We start from the raw sequence: 18,514 nt of genomic DNA on the forward strand, positions 1-18,514 counted from the left end.
ATAAAGATTTATTTCCTAAATAAATAAATAAGTCTTTAATTATGGTTAATATACTCTTAATTAAAGCCTCCAATTATAGTATAATATTAATATTATACACAAGACACAAACAAAAGTTTCTTAAAAAGATAGTATTAAAAATCAATAGCATTAAACTATTAAAAATCGATATTAATGCTATGCTATCCCCATATCTTCTCCAACCTTCTATATTTTTTTTGAAAGTCTCATAGTTCAAAATGGAATAATAATAATAATAATAAATAATCCGAAGATGGAAAGTCTCATTTGAAAATTCTCTTCTCTAATTTCATGATTTCCTAACTCGTGCTTCAAGTCTTTAAAATCATTTCATAAAAGGATTGGTGAATTTTCATATATGAGGAATATAACTAATTATTTGCGTAGGGCCTAGTACAAACGTTAGATTAATATAACTAATTAGCATTTAATTAATATTTAAATAAAGGAAAAAGGCCCCATTTAAAATTGCCGTCATAGGCCACTAAATTTATTGAGCCGGCCCTGTGTCATTTAATTTGTAAACTCATGTGAATCATACACAAATTCAATAGTAGATTCACCCATTCACTATATGAAAATAGTTGATCAAATAATTTTTATCGTTATCTATCTTTTTTGTGGGCTAAATATAAGATGTAGAGCTAAGGGTGCATTTTCGATTGCAATTTCGCAAGAATAATTTACGTTTTTAAAAGATATCGCAAAACGTAAGGTGTTTGCCACTGCGATTTAAAAAAACGCTTAAGTTAAAATAGAAAGAAAAAAAAAAATCTACGATTTCTATAAGTAAGGTAAGAACTGCTTATTTGAAAAAACGCAAATTTTAAACCAAACTCACAATTTCGCATAACAAATATTTGATAAAAAATGCTTTTTAACATATTTTACTAAACGTCTTTACAATTTCGAAAATACAATTTTTAAATTGCATTTATTGAAACCTCAATCCTAAAGAGACCATAAGAATATTTGATTACTCAAATCTTTGAATATCAACAACTCGTTGGTGGAAACAAGCTGTGTTTGCATTTCCTATCACCATTCACGAAGCGAGCTTGCTATTTGTTGGAGCAGAGCATTCATGGCTTCTCTGATCATTCAAACGTCATAAATTGTGCGAGCTTCCGTATCAAACACCATAACTTCAACCTCTAAGCGTAAAGAAAGATAAAGAAACCCAACAAAAAAAAACCATATCAATTGTTTGAATAAGACACGTAACTCCCCGACAACCTTTCTTTCCACCTTTATCAATCACTTTTTTTGAACGGTTGAAGACAACATATATGAGACAAATCTTTTGACGATGATTCTTGTTCTTCTTTGCATGCAGATGAGATCCCAACTAGATTTCCCAGAAAAGCCTCGTAGCCTTGTACTGTGGGGGAAGTGGAAGCCATCAGTTACTAATTCACTTTTATTATATTATCTCCCATGGTGGCTTAGTGGAAATCTTACACATATTTGTATTAACAATCATTTATCTCAAGTAATGGTAGGACCAAATTTGGTGTATAAAATGCCTGCAATTATGCCATGAGCAAATCCATTATTTTGCTGCTTTTTAGAATATTGAAGAGCTTTTATGCTCATGGCTGCTACAAAGTCTCTGGGGTTGGTGAGTTACATTTGCAGTAGATGTTGTTGGGGGAACTCAATGGCCAAGAGCCGGCCAAGAGGCATATCAACCAAAGAAAATTACAAGGCGGGGGGGAGGTCGTTGGAGCTGGCAAAGGCCGTCTTCTCGGTAGAAGGAATGACATGCTCGCCCTCTATCGGAGCGATCGAGGAGGCACTCAGGCGGCTTCCAGGGATACGCGAGGCCGTGCTTGATCTTCTAAATAACAAAGTCCGAGTCCTTTACTACCCGAGTTCTATCAACGTGAGTTTGAATTATACGTATATTTGCTATATAATTGAGATGCTTTGGTATTAAAAATCAGCTTTTGAATTAATAAAAGCTTATAATGACTGATTTTCACCGTCATTACAACTATTTGCATTTTTTGTTTTGATTTGGTGTAATGTTTGTTTTTAATCTTTTCCAAGAAAAACTTATGTAAGATAAAATAATATTTATCCATTTAATTTATCATATTGTCTTTGAAATTTAAACCCACATAAAATGAAGTATACATTTATTTTTCATATTATCTTTAAGTTTGAACTATTTTTGTGTTTTCGTTTTTAAAATTCATGCTCATTTCTTTTTGTTTACCAAAATTTGAAATTTGTTTCAAATTCATACTCATTTCATTTATTTGTTTCATATTCTTTTCATTATTGAACAATAATTCATTCGAATCTATTCGGCTGTATTTTTGTACAAAATGTTTGAGCCATTATGTATTTTATTTATATTAACAAACAACTTAAAATACGAGACTTGTTTTGTCCTAATCAAGTTGTTTAATAATTCAAGATATACTTACTTCTTGTGCTCTCTATTATTTGCCCTTTCTCTTTTCCCTATGCACGAGCTTTTCCTTTCTTGAGTGCTAGAAGATGATTGAGAGACTAATTATCATGTTCCCCATTATACGAAATATTCATATAAATCAAATAATACTTTAACAAAAGTAGATATAGGGTTCTATTTATTTAGGCCATAGCATCTGCATCAGCCCCAATCTTCACTTGATCCTTCATCATCATTGTTTCTTTTTTCCTTTTTTTTCTGTATCAGACATACCATTTTACTTAATTTGGTGGCCCAAAGCCAAAGGTATGTGCTTTAATTATAAAATCATTTCTTACTTTTTCAAAGAAGCATCCTAATTTAAAAATTAAATAAAAAAATAAAAAAAGTTTGGGTAACTTTTTTTTTTTGAGGGGGGTGGGGTTGAGCTCAGGAATGATTTTGTTCTGTAAGTTCGTGCACTGATTTACGTTCAATAATCTTAGGGGCTTTCACTTCGACACATCTTCGCTCGTGATCGCTTAGAGCCCCTCTTCCATCAATAGGTACTCCTAAGGCGTCAACCACACGCCCTAGCATAGCCTTTCCCGCAAGAACATCCACAAATTATTTGTTTTTAAAAAAAATAAAAACACACTTCTATAAAAAGGTATTTTTTATTTTGATTTCAAAAAGTGTTTGGATATAACATAAAAGTAAAAACAACTTTAAGTTTTTTGTATTTTAAATTGTTTGTTAATATTTTTATTTTGAAAAATAGAAAACACCACCCAGAAGGAAAAGCTTTAACAAACTTTTCAAAAATAAAATAAAATAAAACTTAAAATACTTTGCAAAAAATAAAACACAGCGTAATTTTTAGAAAACTTCTCACTCCTTATAAGAATATTTTGAGAAAGTGCACATAGAACTGATTTATTGTTTCCAATAAGACAAAATAAATAGAGGTGACCGCATGGCTACTACCCCAACGGAAGAGAGGGGTTGGGGTAGAGAGGGGTGACCGTCTAACGGTTCAGCAGCCATCCTACCCAGTTTTCAAAAGTTCAAAACGTTTAACAAACATAGCTAAGTTTGTATGGCTTATGTTATTACTATATACTGATACTAATTAATTTAGCTAGTAATTTGCCAACACTTAGCTGGAAAATTTGGATTGCATAGAATTGCTCAAGGTAATTGAACTGTATATTGTCTTAACATTTTATAGGAGGAAACGATACGTGAGACTATTGAACATGCTGGATTTCAAGCCACATTGATCAATGTTGACATAAATGAGAGATCCACTGCAGATCAAGTATGCAAAATACACATAAATGGAATGACCTGCACTTCTTGCTCCTCCACCATTGAATCAGCTCTCCAAGCAATTCCTGGAGTGCAGAAGGCCCAAGTGGCCTTAGCAACAGAAGAAGCAGAAGTACATCATAATCCCAAGACTGTGAGACATAATCAACTACTGCAAGCCATAGAAGATGCTGGATTTGAAGCCATACTTATCAGTACAGGGGATGATAGTATAAGTAAGATAGAGCTCAAAGTTGATGGTTTAGACACTGATGATCATACTGTGGGAATGATTGAAAAGTCTCTCCAATCACTCCCAGGGGTTCAAGAGATAGTAATATATCCTGAACTCAACAAAGTTTCCATTTCTTACATTCCAGATATGACAGGACCCAGAATTTTCATCAGTGTTATTGAGTCAACTAGGAGTTCTAAAGCAATGCTATATCCCAAAGGAAAAGGAGGAAGAGAAGCTCGTAGACAGGAGGAAGTTGATCAATATTACAGATTCTTTTTATGGAGTTTGGTTTTTACAGTTCCTGTGTTCTTAACATCTATGGTTCTGATGTATATCCCTGGAATCAACCATGTGTTAGACATAAAAGTAGTCAAAATGTTGAGTGTTGGTATGCTTTTGAGGTGGGAGCTTTCTACTCCAGTGCAGTTCATTATAGGCAGGAGATTCTACACTGGAGCCTATAAATCTTTGCGCCATGGTTCTGCAAATATGGATGTGTTGATTGTCTTGGGAACAAATGCAGCCTACTTCTACTCTGTCTACTCATTGTCAAGGGCTGCTTACTCTAAAGATTTCAAGGGCACAGATTTCTTTGAGACAAGCTCAATGCTTATTTCATTTATTCTGCTTGGGAAGTATTTAGAGGTTTTGGCTAAGAGAAAGACATCAGACGCCATTGCCAAGCTCATGGACTTGACACCTGAAACAGCAATATTGTTAACTCTGGATGATGAAGGAAATGTGATGAGTGAGCAAGAGATTGATAGCCGGTTAATACAAAAGAATGACACCATTAAAATCATCCCTGGTGCAAAAGTGGCTGCAGATGGTTATGTTCTGTGGGGGGAAAGCCATGTGAATGAGAGCATGATAACAGGAGAAGCACGGCCGGTGGGAAAAAGGAAGGGAGACATGGTGATTGGAGGAACTGTGAATGAGAATGGAGTGTTGTATATTCAAGCAACACGAGTAGGATCAGAGAGTGCTCTTTCACAGATTGTTCGACTTGTTGAATCTGCACAGATGGCGAAAGCTCCTGTGCAGAAGTTTGCTGACAGCATTTCCAAATACTTTGTGCCTCTGGTAAGTATTATTTTTAGTGCGTTTGACACGGAGATTTCAAGTTTTTCTTCTAATTATTATTTTGTAATTTGTAGAGGCCTTCCTGAGAAGAAATAGCTTTGTTTTGCAGGTCATTATGCTTTCATTTTCAACTTGGTTTGCCTGGTTTTTGGCTGGGAAGTTGCATAGCTACCCAAAATCCTGGATACCATCTTCCATGAGCAGGTTTGAGCTTGCACTTCAGTTTGGGATCTCTGTCATGGTCATAGCCTGCCCTTGTGCTCTAGGCCTAGCAACTCCAACTGCTGTCATGGTTGGTACCGGAGTTGGTGCATCTCAAGGTGTACTGATTAAAGGCGGCCAAGCTTTAGAAAGTGCACATAAGGTATAGCAGAAGAAATTCATCTCAAGATCAGTTTGCTGCTTTATATGAAAATGGCCAAAATGGGATTCCATCGACACTACTTATAGTGCATTTGGCACCACAATTTCGCATATCAAATGTGCAATTTTAAACTAAATCACAAAATATTTATCGCTTGGAAGTGCATTTATAAAAAATTACAATTTGAAAAAGTAGAAAAATTTGTGTTTTTAAATCGTAGGCAAGGGGGTGTATTTTTAAAGACTCCCAGTTTTAAAGGCTAAATTGCGATGCTTAACTGCGTCTTTAAATTCTCATTTTCAAATTGCACTTTCATTACCAACCCAAATGCTTGGAGGTTTCGTAAATTTCTTCTCTTTTTATGCTTTATGTATTGCAACTACTTGACTTGGAAACAGTCCTAGCTTTGCTTCATGTGTATCTGTTTTATATTGTAGGTGAACTGCATTATATTTGACAAGACAGGGACTCTCACGGCTGGGAAACCAGTGGTAGTGAACACACAACTTTTGAAAAATATGGCATTTAGAGAATTCTATGTGCTTCTTGCTGCAACCGAGGTACGTTTTCTGTTTTTCTGTTTTTCTGCAGAACACTCGCTCTTTAAGAGAGCTTATCTTTGTAGCAAGAACGGTATTATAAGTCCATTTGAGTTTACAATTTGAAAACATGCGATTTTAAAATGTGTAGTTTGAAAACATTTTAATAACGCAGGTAAAATTGCAGTTTAACCTTTAAAATTGTGTATTTTTAAAAAACGCATTCCCTTATCTACAATTTTTCTACATTTTAAAATCGTCGGTTTTTAAAAACTCACTCACAAACACGACTCAATTTAATCTTACTTTTAATATGCGAAATCGCAATACCAAACACATGCATTGATGATGTTTGCTTGATTTATATTTTTGTATTAGGTGAACAGTGAGCACCCATTAGCCAAGTCCATAGTGGAGCACGCCAAGGGATTCATGGAAGATAAAGAGAACCCTGCCTGGCCAGAAGCAAGAGACTTCATCTCCATCACTGGCCATGGAGTGAAAGCCATTGTTGAAAACAAGGAAATAATTGTGGGCAACAAAAGCTTGATGTTGGACCAGAGCATTGCCATTCCATTGGAAGCTGAAGAAATGCTTGCACAAGCTGAAGGGATGGCTCAAACTGGCATCCTAGTATCTATAGATGGGGAAGTGGCTGGAGTTGTAGCCATATCTGATCCACTTAAACCAGGTGCTCAAGAAGTCATTTCCATTCTCAAGTCTATGAAAATTAGGAGCATAGTGGTGACAGGTGATAATTGGGGAACTGCCAATTCTATTGCCAAGGAAGTAGGAATTGAAACTGTTATTGCAGAAGCCAAACCAGAGGATAAAGCAGAGAAAGTGAGGGATCTTCAGGTATGTAAAGAACTTAGCTTCAAGAAAACTTTTCACTAAATTTAAGCTTGTGGGCTTACAATTTTTTACACGACCCGCGAACTCAATAAGAAATTAGCAGGTTAGTTATAGTTGAAAGATTTGACACATTCAGTTAAATGAGTCGGGTTAAAGTTGATCTATATAGTTTTATATCAATGCCTTACGAACCTGACACGCAACATAAAAGCTAACAATTTTTGACACACGAATCCAACACAAAATTAACATGCCATAATTGGATATCCTGGTGACCAACCTAGGATTTCTCCAAGTGTTGACTCATCCAAATATAGGTTTTGTCTTCTTTAAAATGAACTTGATAATGGCCATATATATCTCTTCCTCCATGAATATCTTTTTGTTGCTTAAATCATGTAAGTTGAATTTTTTCTTTCACAGGCTTCAGGCTACATAGTGGCAATGGTAGGAGATGGCATAAACGACTCACCAGCACTTGTGGCAGCAGATGTTGGAATGGCAATTGGTGCTGGCACAGACATTGCTATTGAGGCAGCTGACATTGTTCTAATGAAGAACAACTTGGAGGATGTGATAACAGCCATTGATCTTTCCAGGAAAACCTTCTCACGTATACGCTTAAACTACTTCTGGGCTTTAGGGTACAATCTACTTGGCATCCCAGTTGCCGCCGGAGTCCTTTTCCCGTTAACCGGTTTCCGTTTACCTCCATGGATTGCTGGAGCTGCAATGGCAGCCTCTTCTGTCAGTGTTGTTTGCAGCTCCCTCTTGTTGAAGAACTACAGGAGGCCCCGGAAGCTGGATAACCTTGAGATACATGGAATAAGGATCGAGTAATCAATAATCCTGGTTTATGTCCTTTTTTTTTTCTTCTATATTTTTCTAGGAATCAATTTAGCAGTGTACTGGATTGATGAAAAAATTGTAAATAGTGTAATTGGCTGGTTGGGATTCCATGTACATAAAGTATAGTGAGAAATGATCAATGGATGAACAGCTTGGTCATGCAGTGAAGATTAATGAAGCCACCAAGAAAATCAGAAAAGCAATAGATGAACGGCTTGTTCATGATTGGTATTCCACTTTTGTGTTTTTTTAATGAATGATTTAGTCCAAATAATCTTTTTTTTTTTCCTGTGATAATTACTCACATTGACGGCATTGTATAAATATTACTAGTTAGATATAAGGTATGTGTAGCATGCGGAATAGAATTGAATAGCTATCTAATGTAGAAGAAAAGGAATTTGGAGAAGAATAACAAGGGAGGGAGAAAAGAAAACATAAGAGAAGAGGAAGCTAGAAAGAGAGAAGAGAAAGAAAGTGAGAGGGAGGCGAGAGGAAGAAGAGAGAAGAGCAAGAGGAGCCGCACCTCAAAAGAACAAAATTTGTTTATTCATCAACTCCGTACCCATCAAAGTACAGAAGGACACCAAAATAGACTTACCAACTAAGGGTGCGTTTAGTATTGTGATTTTGGAGATCAAAAGTACGATTTCAAAGACTAAGTGCGATTTTAAACCAAATCGCAGAAACTGTATTATTTAGGAATGTATTTTTAAAAAAAATTGGAAAAAAAAATAATAATAGAGTTTTTAAATCGCAGCAAAGGGCTTTTTTTTTTTAAATGAACTATTTTATAGATTAAACTACGATTTTACCAAACGCTTAACTACGTTTTTAAAAATTACGTTTTCAAATCGTATATTTTAAAATTACTATTTTTAGATCGCACATTTTGAAATTGCAAGCAAACTAACCCTAATTTGATTGACTTTGGACGAAACCCATTATTGAATTTTTTTTTTTTTAAAAAAAAAAAAAATACTCTTAAAAATTAAATAAAACATAAAACTAAATACTAGTAATCCAACAAACTAATAAAATCTAAATAAAATTATAAGACTCGATGATCTTTTGTCTCAGCCTGAATTAGTAAGGAACTTGTAGTAAAAGTTGTAGTACCCTTAGTTAGGCCAGTAGAGACACTGGGTAATAGCTTTCTTTCACCATTCCATCGAGACCTATAAATCGATTATTTGGTTTAGAATACAAATACAATATTCAAGGCCATGGTATATAGGCATCTTGTTGCCTTGCACAACAATATGTCACTACGTAAATACAAGAACCAAATTCTCTAAGTTCAGTATCGCTAAAGAGCCTTGTGTTAATATAGTTAGGACCATCTTCTTTGCCAACCACACACACACATCAAATGCCTGATTAATGGTGAAAAAAGAAACAAATAAATAACCAAGAAAGAAGTTTATCTAGAAGCTAACAAAGGATGCAAGGAAAGGACGATGCTTAAAATTAGCTCCATCCATGTCGTTTTTTCCAATACCCACACACAGATTGAAAGACCAAAGACTTGATCCACAACCTCCATTAGATGGAATGTGCGTGGGAGTGTGATCACACACATCGTCTTGTTGAGGATACCAAGACTCTGAGAGAGTTGTTCTCACCCATCACCACCAATCCTTCCATCTTGCATAGTGTTGCCTGCAACTACTGCAGCACACTTTGAGCTGAAACCTTACATAATTAAACTTCTTTCCTATTATTCAAATTATTTCGTGAAACGTTGAGTATTGGATTCAGGTTTTCTTTTCAGGATAAAGCTTTGGAAGAAACTCTTCCGAAAGATGAATATCTATTTTTTTACACAAATAGGGAGTATGAAGAAGACAACAAGATTGTGTTTTATAGAGATCACTTCGTTTGTTTTGGGCCCTTAAGAAATATAATGGGAGATTTATAAGGCAAAGTATTGTTTATAACACCAAATCAAGAGGTGGGCGCCTCAACAAGAAACCCAAACATAAAAGACAGTGCTAATAAAAAAAGTGAAACCGAAACAACTAAACAGACAACACATAAATAATTCCAATAAACTATAAACTATCTGGATGTTTATAACAAAGTTAATCATTTAAAAGGTAGCACGACACTCCATTTGAAATATAAAGTATCGGGAAACCAACCCGAAAGTGGGAACACAAGAGACAAAAGGACAAAAACAAGAAAAAGAAATGAAAGAATTGTTTTTAAAAACACCACTGCATACGTGGAATCAACTGGTCAAAAAGTGAGAGAAATAAATAAAAGGACAGCAAAGAGAAAGGACTTTCAATACAGCAAATTAGAGAAAGGACTTTCAAGCTTTGCCCCCAAGCCATTGTCCTCTATGGCCAGGCCATCATGGTTCACCAGGCCACCGAGACTTCCAAGCAAATGAACCAACCAGCCGCCATGTCCGTCCCTCCTCTCTCGCCTTTACCAAGCTCTCGCATCAAGTTCTCCGCCATTGCCGTCTCTGTCATTGCCGTTCTCCACATCATATGGCTCCTGTCAACTCTTAAGAAAAATCTCGACCGCCCTCTCCCTCCTCAAGTCTGACTTATGACTAACTATCCACTGACTAAATTTCATCTACAAACCCATATCCATGAACAAGCCTACCTCCTCAGATTGCCACGTCAATTTGTAAGAAACTTGTAGTAAAAACTGTAGAACTCTTGGCAACACTCACTTCAAAAACATTAACGTGGACACAACATGAAATGGTTCAACGTACATGAGAAACTAAATATAAATCTAAACAATTTGGAAATGCTAGAATCAATCTCACATTTATTTCATTCGAAACCTACCCGCCTCATGACAAATCTGAAGAGTTTTATTACACAATCTAGCAACAAAGCTCAACTTGTAAACAGTGACATTTACAATGCTCGATGAAACAGCAGTATGTTTTTCACATCTTTGAAGGCAACACCTTTTTTATGCTAGACTCTCTTTCACCGTTTGCCGCAACTGACCGCTGCGATTGGAATTTCGCTTTGGCTTTGTAGAGGATATCATGTACTTCATCAAAATGAGGTCTTGTTGCATTTCTTGTATCCTCGATCCACTGCTGAACTTTCTTGTGAGGGCCTAGTATACGACTGCGATCCTTCTCATCCAAAAGCTAAATTCAACGAGTAATAACAATGAGACCGATAATGCATACTAGATAACTTTTCATTTGTAATAAACTTCTAGCTACACATAGACTAGGGCAAGAATAATTCCATCTGCACAACCATATATAAGCACTCCCAACATATTCGGCTGTATTTTTTTCTTAAGAAGGAAACTAACTTACATTTCCCCTCCCAGTAATCTCCTTAGAATAATCAGTTTCTTGTTTAACGTCTATATTTTTCCATCCAGTGATATCAATAAAAAACAATTTCCATGCCACCACAAAGGAATTAATTGAAATAAAGAACAAAATTTGCTTTTAGCTCAAATTAAAAATATTCCAAAAATGCAAGCAATATTATCTTTTACATGTTTGCCATTTTTTAAGGCATAAAATAAAATTTTTTTCTTATTAAAAAAAAAAAATGGAGAAAAAGAGAGCGACATTCATATTTTCAGTCACACTAAATTAAAGGTATAAGGACAATCACATAATCTTTTATTGTAATTAGGCCAAACTTTCATTAAAAAGTAGCATAAAAATGCTTGCATATGATAATTTTTCATGTGTACATAGATTTTATTCCCTTGATTAGCAAATGTAGTGTTAGCCAAAAGGAAATTCATTGCAATATTTTATTTCTTCAATACTTTTTTATTCTTATATTTTTGGGATCTCTTTGTTTTTGTATACAAACTAAAGAACGACTTCCCATCCACCTTTCTCCCACAATATTTCTCTCCGTATATATTGCCAATTCAAAAACCAGTAACAACAACAACAAAGCATTGAGTCACATCTATATACCTCTAGTTGCAGGATCTCACAAACCAGGCTGAGATCAGCAATGGATGGTTGAAAGCCACCCAGCAGGAAGCGCCCATTCCCCTTTAGCCAGATGGACTCTATTTTTGACAGAGACAAGGATACAAGTTTCTCACTTTTAGAAGCTGCTTGTGGGTCCAGGGGAAGGCCAAATACAGGTGCTAGTACGCCATTGAGAATCAATCCGGCTGAAATGATAATAGTCAAGTAAAAAGCTATAGCCCATCAGAAAAGAGAAAACTTGATAAAGTGCATTGAAATATCAAACATGTGTGTATATGTTAACCACAATAAGGAAAAAAATAGAATTATAAATAATATCTGATGTTCAATGCTGATTAATGTCTGACAAAAAAAAAAAAAAAGCTGATAGGTGAAAACAAATGCGCATGTTAGAAGATTTGCCATCCCAAAAAACAGCCTGATTAACATGTTCTATTATGGCGGCATCTATAGCTTCAGAGAGGGAAGGAGATAACTGATTATGGACACTACTGACAATAAAATGGAAATCCTGGTTTAGATTTATGGCTTAAACTATTAACATTACCAAAGGTATGGTCTAAAGTACCTACAACAAATGGATGTGCTCAAATGCAAATCATTCTCCCACTTCACCTTCTCCCTATCCAAAGGCGATCATTTTGAAAGGGGGTTTTAATTGGCTATGTGATAGTTGGCGTGCAAGAATCAAGTATGAATACCAAGCCTATCTTTAATGTAAAAAAAAATAATTTTCTCTGATACTAAAGATTATTATATTAAGGTTATCACATCGATACATGTGGCACTTGACAAAACATGTATCGTGTGTGTGTTAGACACATACATCACTAGATACCAAGGTACCACAAAAGTTACATTGAAGTCACTTCACGTACGTTATTGGAAGAATTCAAATATCAACCTTAAGTCATCTGTGACTTCCCTATTATATTCTATGTGACAAAGAAAATTTGATTGTTCATAGCAAATATGACCAACAAGAAGCAAGGTTATATTTGATGTTACTTAAAAACTATGAACATTTTTTCGAGTTGAGCATGAAGCACCTGCACCCTGGCGTAGATTAGAGTGATGCCAATCCAACACTGAATGAATTTTAGCTTTCCTAGAAACATCAGCTGGATACCTGACAGTATGGACAGAAAAAGAAGTTGAAACTGGCAGCAGAATGTATGTATCGAAACTAAATATAGAACACAACAAGCCACTGAGATATAATCACATTTTTGCAACTGGAAGCACATAGGTTTGAACGACATTTTAATCTAAAATATATACACACCAGTGCACATGTGTGAGTGCCAAGGTGTCAAATCCACGCATCCAATTGAAGTAGTTCAGTTTTCTTCCTTTACATCCTAAGGTGAAATTTGCATTTAGACTGTGAATCTAGATTTAAGGAAGAAAACATAGCACAGGTAGTCAAGGAACTCCTCGCGAACAAGGCTTCTGTTCCTCAGTTGTGTTGGATAAGAGTGAAGGGTGAATGAGACCAACACACAACCCATATCCAGGCACACACCCAAAACTTGCATCATCCTTTGTCTAAATCAGGTCTATCCCACATTTTCAATGTTCATAACGTATAATCAGGAAAATAACTTCAAAAGGGAGCAACTGTACTTACCAATGATCTGCAACTCCAGGAAATGAACAAGCAAGATAGATAAGAATCGCATGACTGCAGAGAATAGGGGGGGTGGGGTTGAAGGATTTAATTAGACAGATGAATGGATAAAATGAGAAATAATTAAATGAAACCCTAAAGTGGTCAATGAGTTTTTGAAGCAGGCATATGGTCAGATTGCATTGCAAGAAGCAGTTCTTCTAGTCTACCATTGTGGAGATTAGACAAGTAAAACAACACAAAAGATGATAAGCATCACATGCCCAAAGCAGAATAATCAACCATAAGTAGACATTCATAAATCAACTGCATATATGAAGCAGATTTTAATTTAGGGTTAAATAACATTCTTATATGACAATTCTCATTAAATTAGATGCAGACATGGTGTGATTTTATAGGCAGTGACGTGGCCATGTCTACAGGTGGCCAAGGAACCGTTAACTTTTTTTGACGGAACATTAACCGAGGTGATGAAAATAAAATTTTGTCAAACCCAGGTAGCATAATTGTAACTTTTCAAAACCTGGTAGCTGTTTGAAAAACTTGCAAATCACAGGTACCAAAATGGTATTAACCCTTCAATTTATTAACTACACTAGAAAAATAAATAAAATAAAAGACTATAAATCAAATGTAGGACAACAACAAATGCAAAATTAAACTTTAGTTTAAAGTATGACCATTAAAAAGCCATAATGCATGTACCCCAGAACTGACTAGAATAAAATAAAGCAAATTAGAAAGGTGACTAGCATTATTGATGATAACAATCATGACCATTTCAGATGGCAATTTTCACCATATATTAGTAGTGAAAATTTTTGTATACACAATTTATGTAAGATATTGTAGAAATATGTAGTCCATAAGAGATAGATATGGAAAGATATCCATCCAGCTATGAAAGTAATATCCTAGAGAAGAACTCAGACGAGGGAGAAATATAAGAACCTAGTCCCTGCTATCAAGAAAACATATCTACGAATTGGTGGATTGCAAAGCCAATATAAACCTTCTTGTCTCCACAAGAACAGAATATCTAAATAAAAAGGAAATGACCAGAATGCTTCTGTTACCACCTCTTTCAAAATTCCTCCCCATAATTAATTCCCAATTCCTCAAGACAGAAACTTATTTCAAGAAATCAACTTAGCCCTACCAAATTATGATGAAGCAGGGAGCCAAAAAACCTTTGATTACCTCTCAAACAGCTTAAATCTTCCATCAACAATAGCTGGAACTTTCTGAAAAGGGTTTATTTCTGAAAATACATCAAATGGGAAAAAAAAATTAGTTCAATATTAAGAATCAACCCCTAATAGCACATTTAGCTGTAACAACTGTGTTATTGATGTTCACTCAACAGCACGTCAACTGTGTTATTGATGTTTTCAGTCAAAAAAAATTCTAGCTAGCCCCCACTACTCTGCAACTTTTTCTATGGTCATCTACTTCTTTCAAATGAAGATATGAGTGACCACTCACCTAAGAAATTATTTTCAACATAAATTAGGAAATTATTTTTCAATATATACCTTTGAACTCAGAAGCCAGTTGCTGGCGTTTGGACAGGTCCACTCTGATTTCTTCAAAGTCTATGCCATTAACCCTGATAGCACCGAAAAACAAAAACCCAGATTCCAATTACAGTAGATAATGATAGAACTATCCCAGAAATTGAAGAGAACACCGAAAGATGATGATCAAGAAATGAATGAAATTACTTGCAGAAGATAATAACTGCACGAGATGGCTGTGACAGCCGGTCCGCGTATACTTTCAGCTTCATTTTTTTTTTTTTTTTTTGTTGCTTCTTTTCCCTTAATTATCTTTCTCTTTATCTCTCTCCCTGTTGTGATTAACAGTGTAAACAACGTTTCTTCGTTTTATATGGGCTTTCGAGCTTTCAACTGAGCTGTGGACGGAGATGACCGTTTCTTCGCCCTTTTGGGTAAGATCAAGTGGATGGACGGCGCAGATTGTATACAGTTCCGACCCGTGCAGTTGGTTTGGTTCTTAAAAGTGTTCTTTTTTTTTGGGGGGCGGGGGGCTTTGGTGTTGGGGGAGTTAATTTAGTTAACATGTTATCATAAAACATGGTAATTACTGAGATGGTAAATGTTGAATTTATAAAAATAATATATTTTGGTCTTAATAAATCCCCAATTATTTAATTGAAAAATAATTATTGAGAGTTAAGCAATTTTACATAATAAAATACCTTAAAAATTAGGTTTAAATCCCCTTTTCATCCATACATGGACATGTCAAAATAATAATAATAATAATAATAATAATAATAATTATCTGGATTTTAAACACCAAGTGAAGTGATACTTGTCTTGTGGTTGTCTTGTTCACCTTTTTAGAACTTGTTTGAGATTGCGTTTGAAGAGCTTAAAAGTGTTTTAACACTCAAAAAGTCCGTTTGATGAAAAAGTACTTGTTTAGCAAAAAAAAATTAAAAGCGCTTTTAAGTGTCCAAAAAGCCTAAAAATGGTCTAAACGCACTTTTGGCAAAAGTTTAAAAATGAAACTTTTGCCCAAAAGCGTTTTTTTGATTCAAAAGCTGTATTTCTCAAACGCAATCTCAAACAAGCTCTTAAGTAGTCTATATCTTCATATTTCGTCCAAAAACTTAACAACTTGTCACGTCAAGGCTTATCAGCGTGTACCACGTGTCTTATATGTCACATCATTCAATCACGTCAATATTATTTAAAATAAATGGAAAAATTATGTGGACATGTCCCTATGCCACACAAGTTTAAGTTAAGAAAGAGAAAAATGAAGACAACAAAAAGATTAAGTAAATATATAATCCACCATCACCCACATATATATAGGTGATTTTCGATGCATGATCATTTTTATTTACAAATTTAATAGATTAACTATTAAATTTGTAAACTTATGTAGACATCATACAAATTCAATGGTGAATTCATAAATTTATTCTTGAGATTGTTAAAAAAGAATTAATTTTATTATTTCTCGTTTCTTTATAGTCACCTTCTTCTTCATTTTTCTTTTGTTTGAAAGTGATATGCTAACCTGATAAAAATATGAATATTGCAATGTTTTATAGGTATTACATGATATTTTATACATGTAGCAAAATTTCTTAATTTTTTTTTTTAAACAATAAATAGACTGAATGACCATTTTGATAATCGTTAAAAAATAAGAAGACAAAATTTGTTTCTTTAAAAAAGTCGAGGACCCTAGAGTAAGGCTTAACTAAAAATGAATCGAATTATCGATAACATTTTTTAAGAAGTGTTTTGGTTGAAAAAATGTTTTGATGTGAAGTAAAGTTTAAAGATTTTAAGTTTTTTATTAGAAAAGTTGGTTAACTTTTTTGAGTAGGAAAGAAAAAAAAGATAGAAAGAAAAAGTTGGCAAACAAACAAGAGCTTTCTTATAAAGTACTAAATCAAAAGGATCAAATTTGTATTTTACCACAAAAAAAAAAAATTGGTTTGGGTAGCCTCCCTAGAGGGTAAAGGAGGTGGCCAACCACCTCTAAGGCCCAAGTGCCTTTTGGAGTTGGTTCAACCATTTGCAAAAGTTAGATGATTCCACCATTCTTTTTAATTGAATATAGGGATAATTGACCACCCCGACCCATAGCGAGAAAAACCATATCATAGCTTAGGGGTGATTCAACCACCTTATTCACTCCCATCGGTTGGTTGTGGTGGTAGTGGAACCTTCCTTATAGCTAGTGGCTAATTCAGGAATTTATCTTAATAGGGGCATAAATAAAATAATAAAATATAATGAAGTTGCGGCCTGCGGAAGACGATTCACTGCTCAGACAGGAAAACTTTCATCATAGGCTTTACAGAACAGAATCACGACATAGTAGCAGCTAACAACAATAAACAAACACCAAAAAAAAAAAAATAACAAAATTGTGGTAGCCTGGTTTGAAAAAAGTTGTATTCCTTAAGTTTACTCTGATTTTTGGATTAAAATTTGGGCTGGACTGAGTTTTATAGGGGCTTAAAGTGTCAAAAATATAAAATTTGGGTTTATTTTATAGGAGTTAGTAGAAAATTTGGGCATAAAAATATATAATTAAAAAATATATATATATTAGGGCCGCCTGCCCCTGTGTGTATCCGCCTTTGCCTATAGCCATTAGAGTTGCCTACTATTTTCAAAACCAATATTTAAGAATGACGTAAATCATCCCAAATGGCTTTGGAGTGATTGAGCCCCACTACATTTGTTTGTAAGAAGAGGGTTAAATACATTTTTGTCTATGTGGTTTAATAACATTATTCTTTTAAATTCAAGTTTCAATTTATATCGTAAATGGTATATTATTTACAGATAATAACAGAAAATGTACCTTCCTCCAACTTCCGTTCATAAACAGACAAAAATTCTACTTCAAAACCTTTCATTAAAAAAAAAAAAAAATTTAAAATTATTAGAAACAATTTAAAAAAATTTGATGTCACGTACGGTTTCTTATTGATGTCACGTACGGTTCCGAGTTAGTGACCACGAGGCGACTCCATGATCCCTATAATTCACTGAACGTAAGGCACTGGCAAAAGCTCAGAAACAAAAAAATAAAATAAAATAAAATAATAATAAGGCAATAAAAGCCCCCATTAATGCTTGTATTCAACCATCAGTCAAAGGAGAGGATGGACATTTTACGGACAAAAATTAATTACAAATTAATTTGTTATTTGTACTATATAGCCGTGTTTGTCGATAGCCTGGGTTGGTATTAGTATCGGTACTGTAACATTTTTTTAAGAATATGTGTTTGATTGGTTTCAGTGAAAATGTTTTGTGAAAAAATATATTTTATATGAAAAAGTATAAAAAATTTGTTTTGTAGTGATTTTTTTATCTGAATAATTAAAAAAAAAATGATTGATGTGGTATAAAAAATATGAATATTGAAATTAATTTTGAGGTGAAAGGATTTTTTTTTTTTGGGATTGAGGAAGGGCCTGGTATAGTACCAGCCCAGGCCATTGGCAAACACTACCTATGTTTTGAGTAATGCTAGAGACCATATTTTTATTTTTATTTTTATCCTTTTAAAGCTGATGTAGTTTTTAAAATCACAATTAAATTTTAGATGAATCATACTTAAATTTTGATCCAATGGTAATTTTGAAAGTCACATCATTTTAGGAGGATAAAAAATAAAATAAAAAAATGGTCCCTAACATTACTCATGTGTTTTTTTATAAGCTTTAGAGACATTTCATAATTTATTAGACTTTCAAAAAAA

General features: G+C 34.3%; 2 protein-coding genes across 2 annotated transcripts; one reads left to right on the forward strand and one right to left on the reverse strand.

Moving 5' to 3' along the window:
- Positions 1-1,596: 1,596 nt before the first annotated feature.
- On the forward strand, positions 1,597-7,840 carry LOC132175958 (putative copper-transporting ATPase HMA5). The gene is made up of 6 exons (XM_059588059.2): positions 1,597-1,906; positions 3,654-5,054; positions 5,164-5,418; positions 5,856-5,978; positions 6,336-6,815; positions 7,236-7,840. Exons 1-6 carry the CDS (start codon positions 1,610-1,612, stop codon positions 7,650-7,652), a joined length of 2,973 nt encoding a protein of 990 aa, XP_059444042.2. The 5' UTR covers positions 1,597-1,609; the 3' UTR covers positions 7,653-7,840.
- A 2,594-nt stretch (positions 7,841-10,434) lies between these two features.
- Positions 10,435-15,236, reverse strand: GSTT1 (glutathione S-transferase THETA 1). Its single transcript, XM_059588772.2, has 7 exons — positions 14,974-15,236; positions 14,785-14,858; positions 14,450-14,510; positions 13,247-13,300; positions 12,666-12,745; positions 11,596-11,801; positions 10,435-10,791 (listed from the first exon to the last, which is right to left on the reverse strand). Exons 1-7 carry the CDS (start codon positions 15,036-15,038, stop codon positions 10,579-10,581), a joined length of 753 nt encoding a protein of 250 aa, XP_059444755.1. The 5' UTR covers positions 15,039-15,236; the 3' UTR covers positions 10,435-10,578.
- Between the last annotated feature and the right edge of the window lie 3,278 nt (positions 15,237-18,514).

The sequence above is a fragment of the Corylus avellana genome, chromosome 3 (genome assembly GCF_965113065.1).
Source record: "Corylus avellana chromosome 3, dhCorAvel1.hap1.2, whole genome shotgun sequence".
In the NCBI taxonomy this organism is placed as follows: Eukaryota; Viridiplantae; Streptophyta; class Magnoliopsida; order Fagales; family Betulaceae; genus Corylus; species Corylus avellana.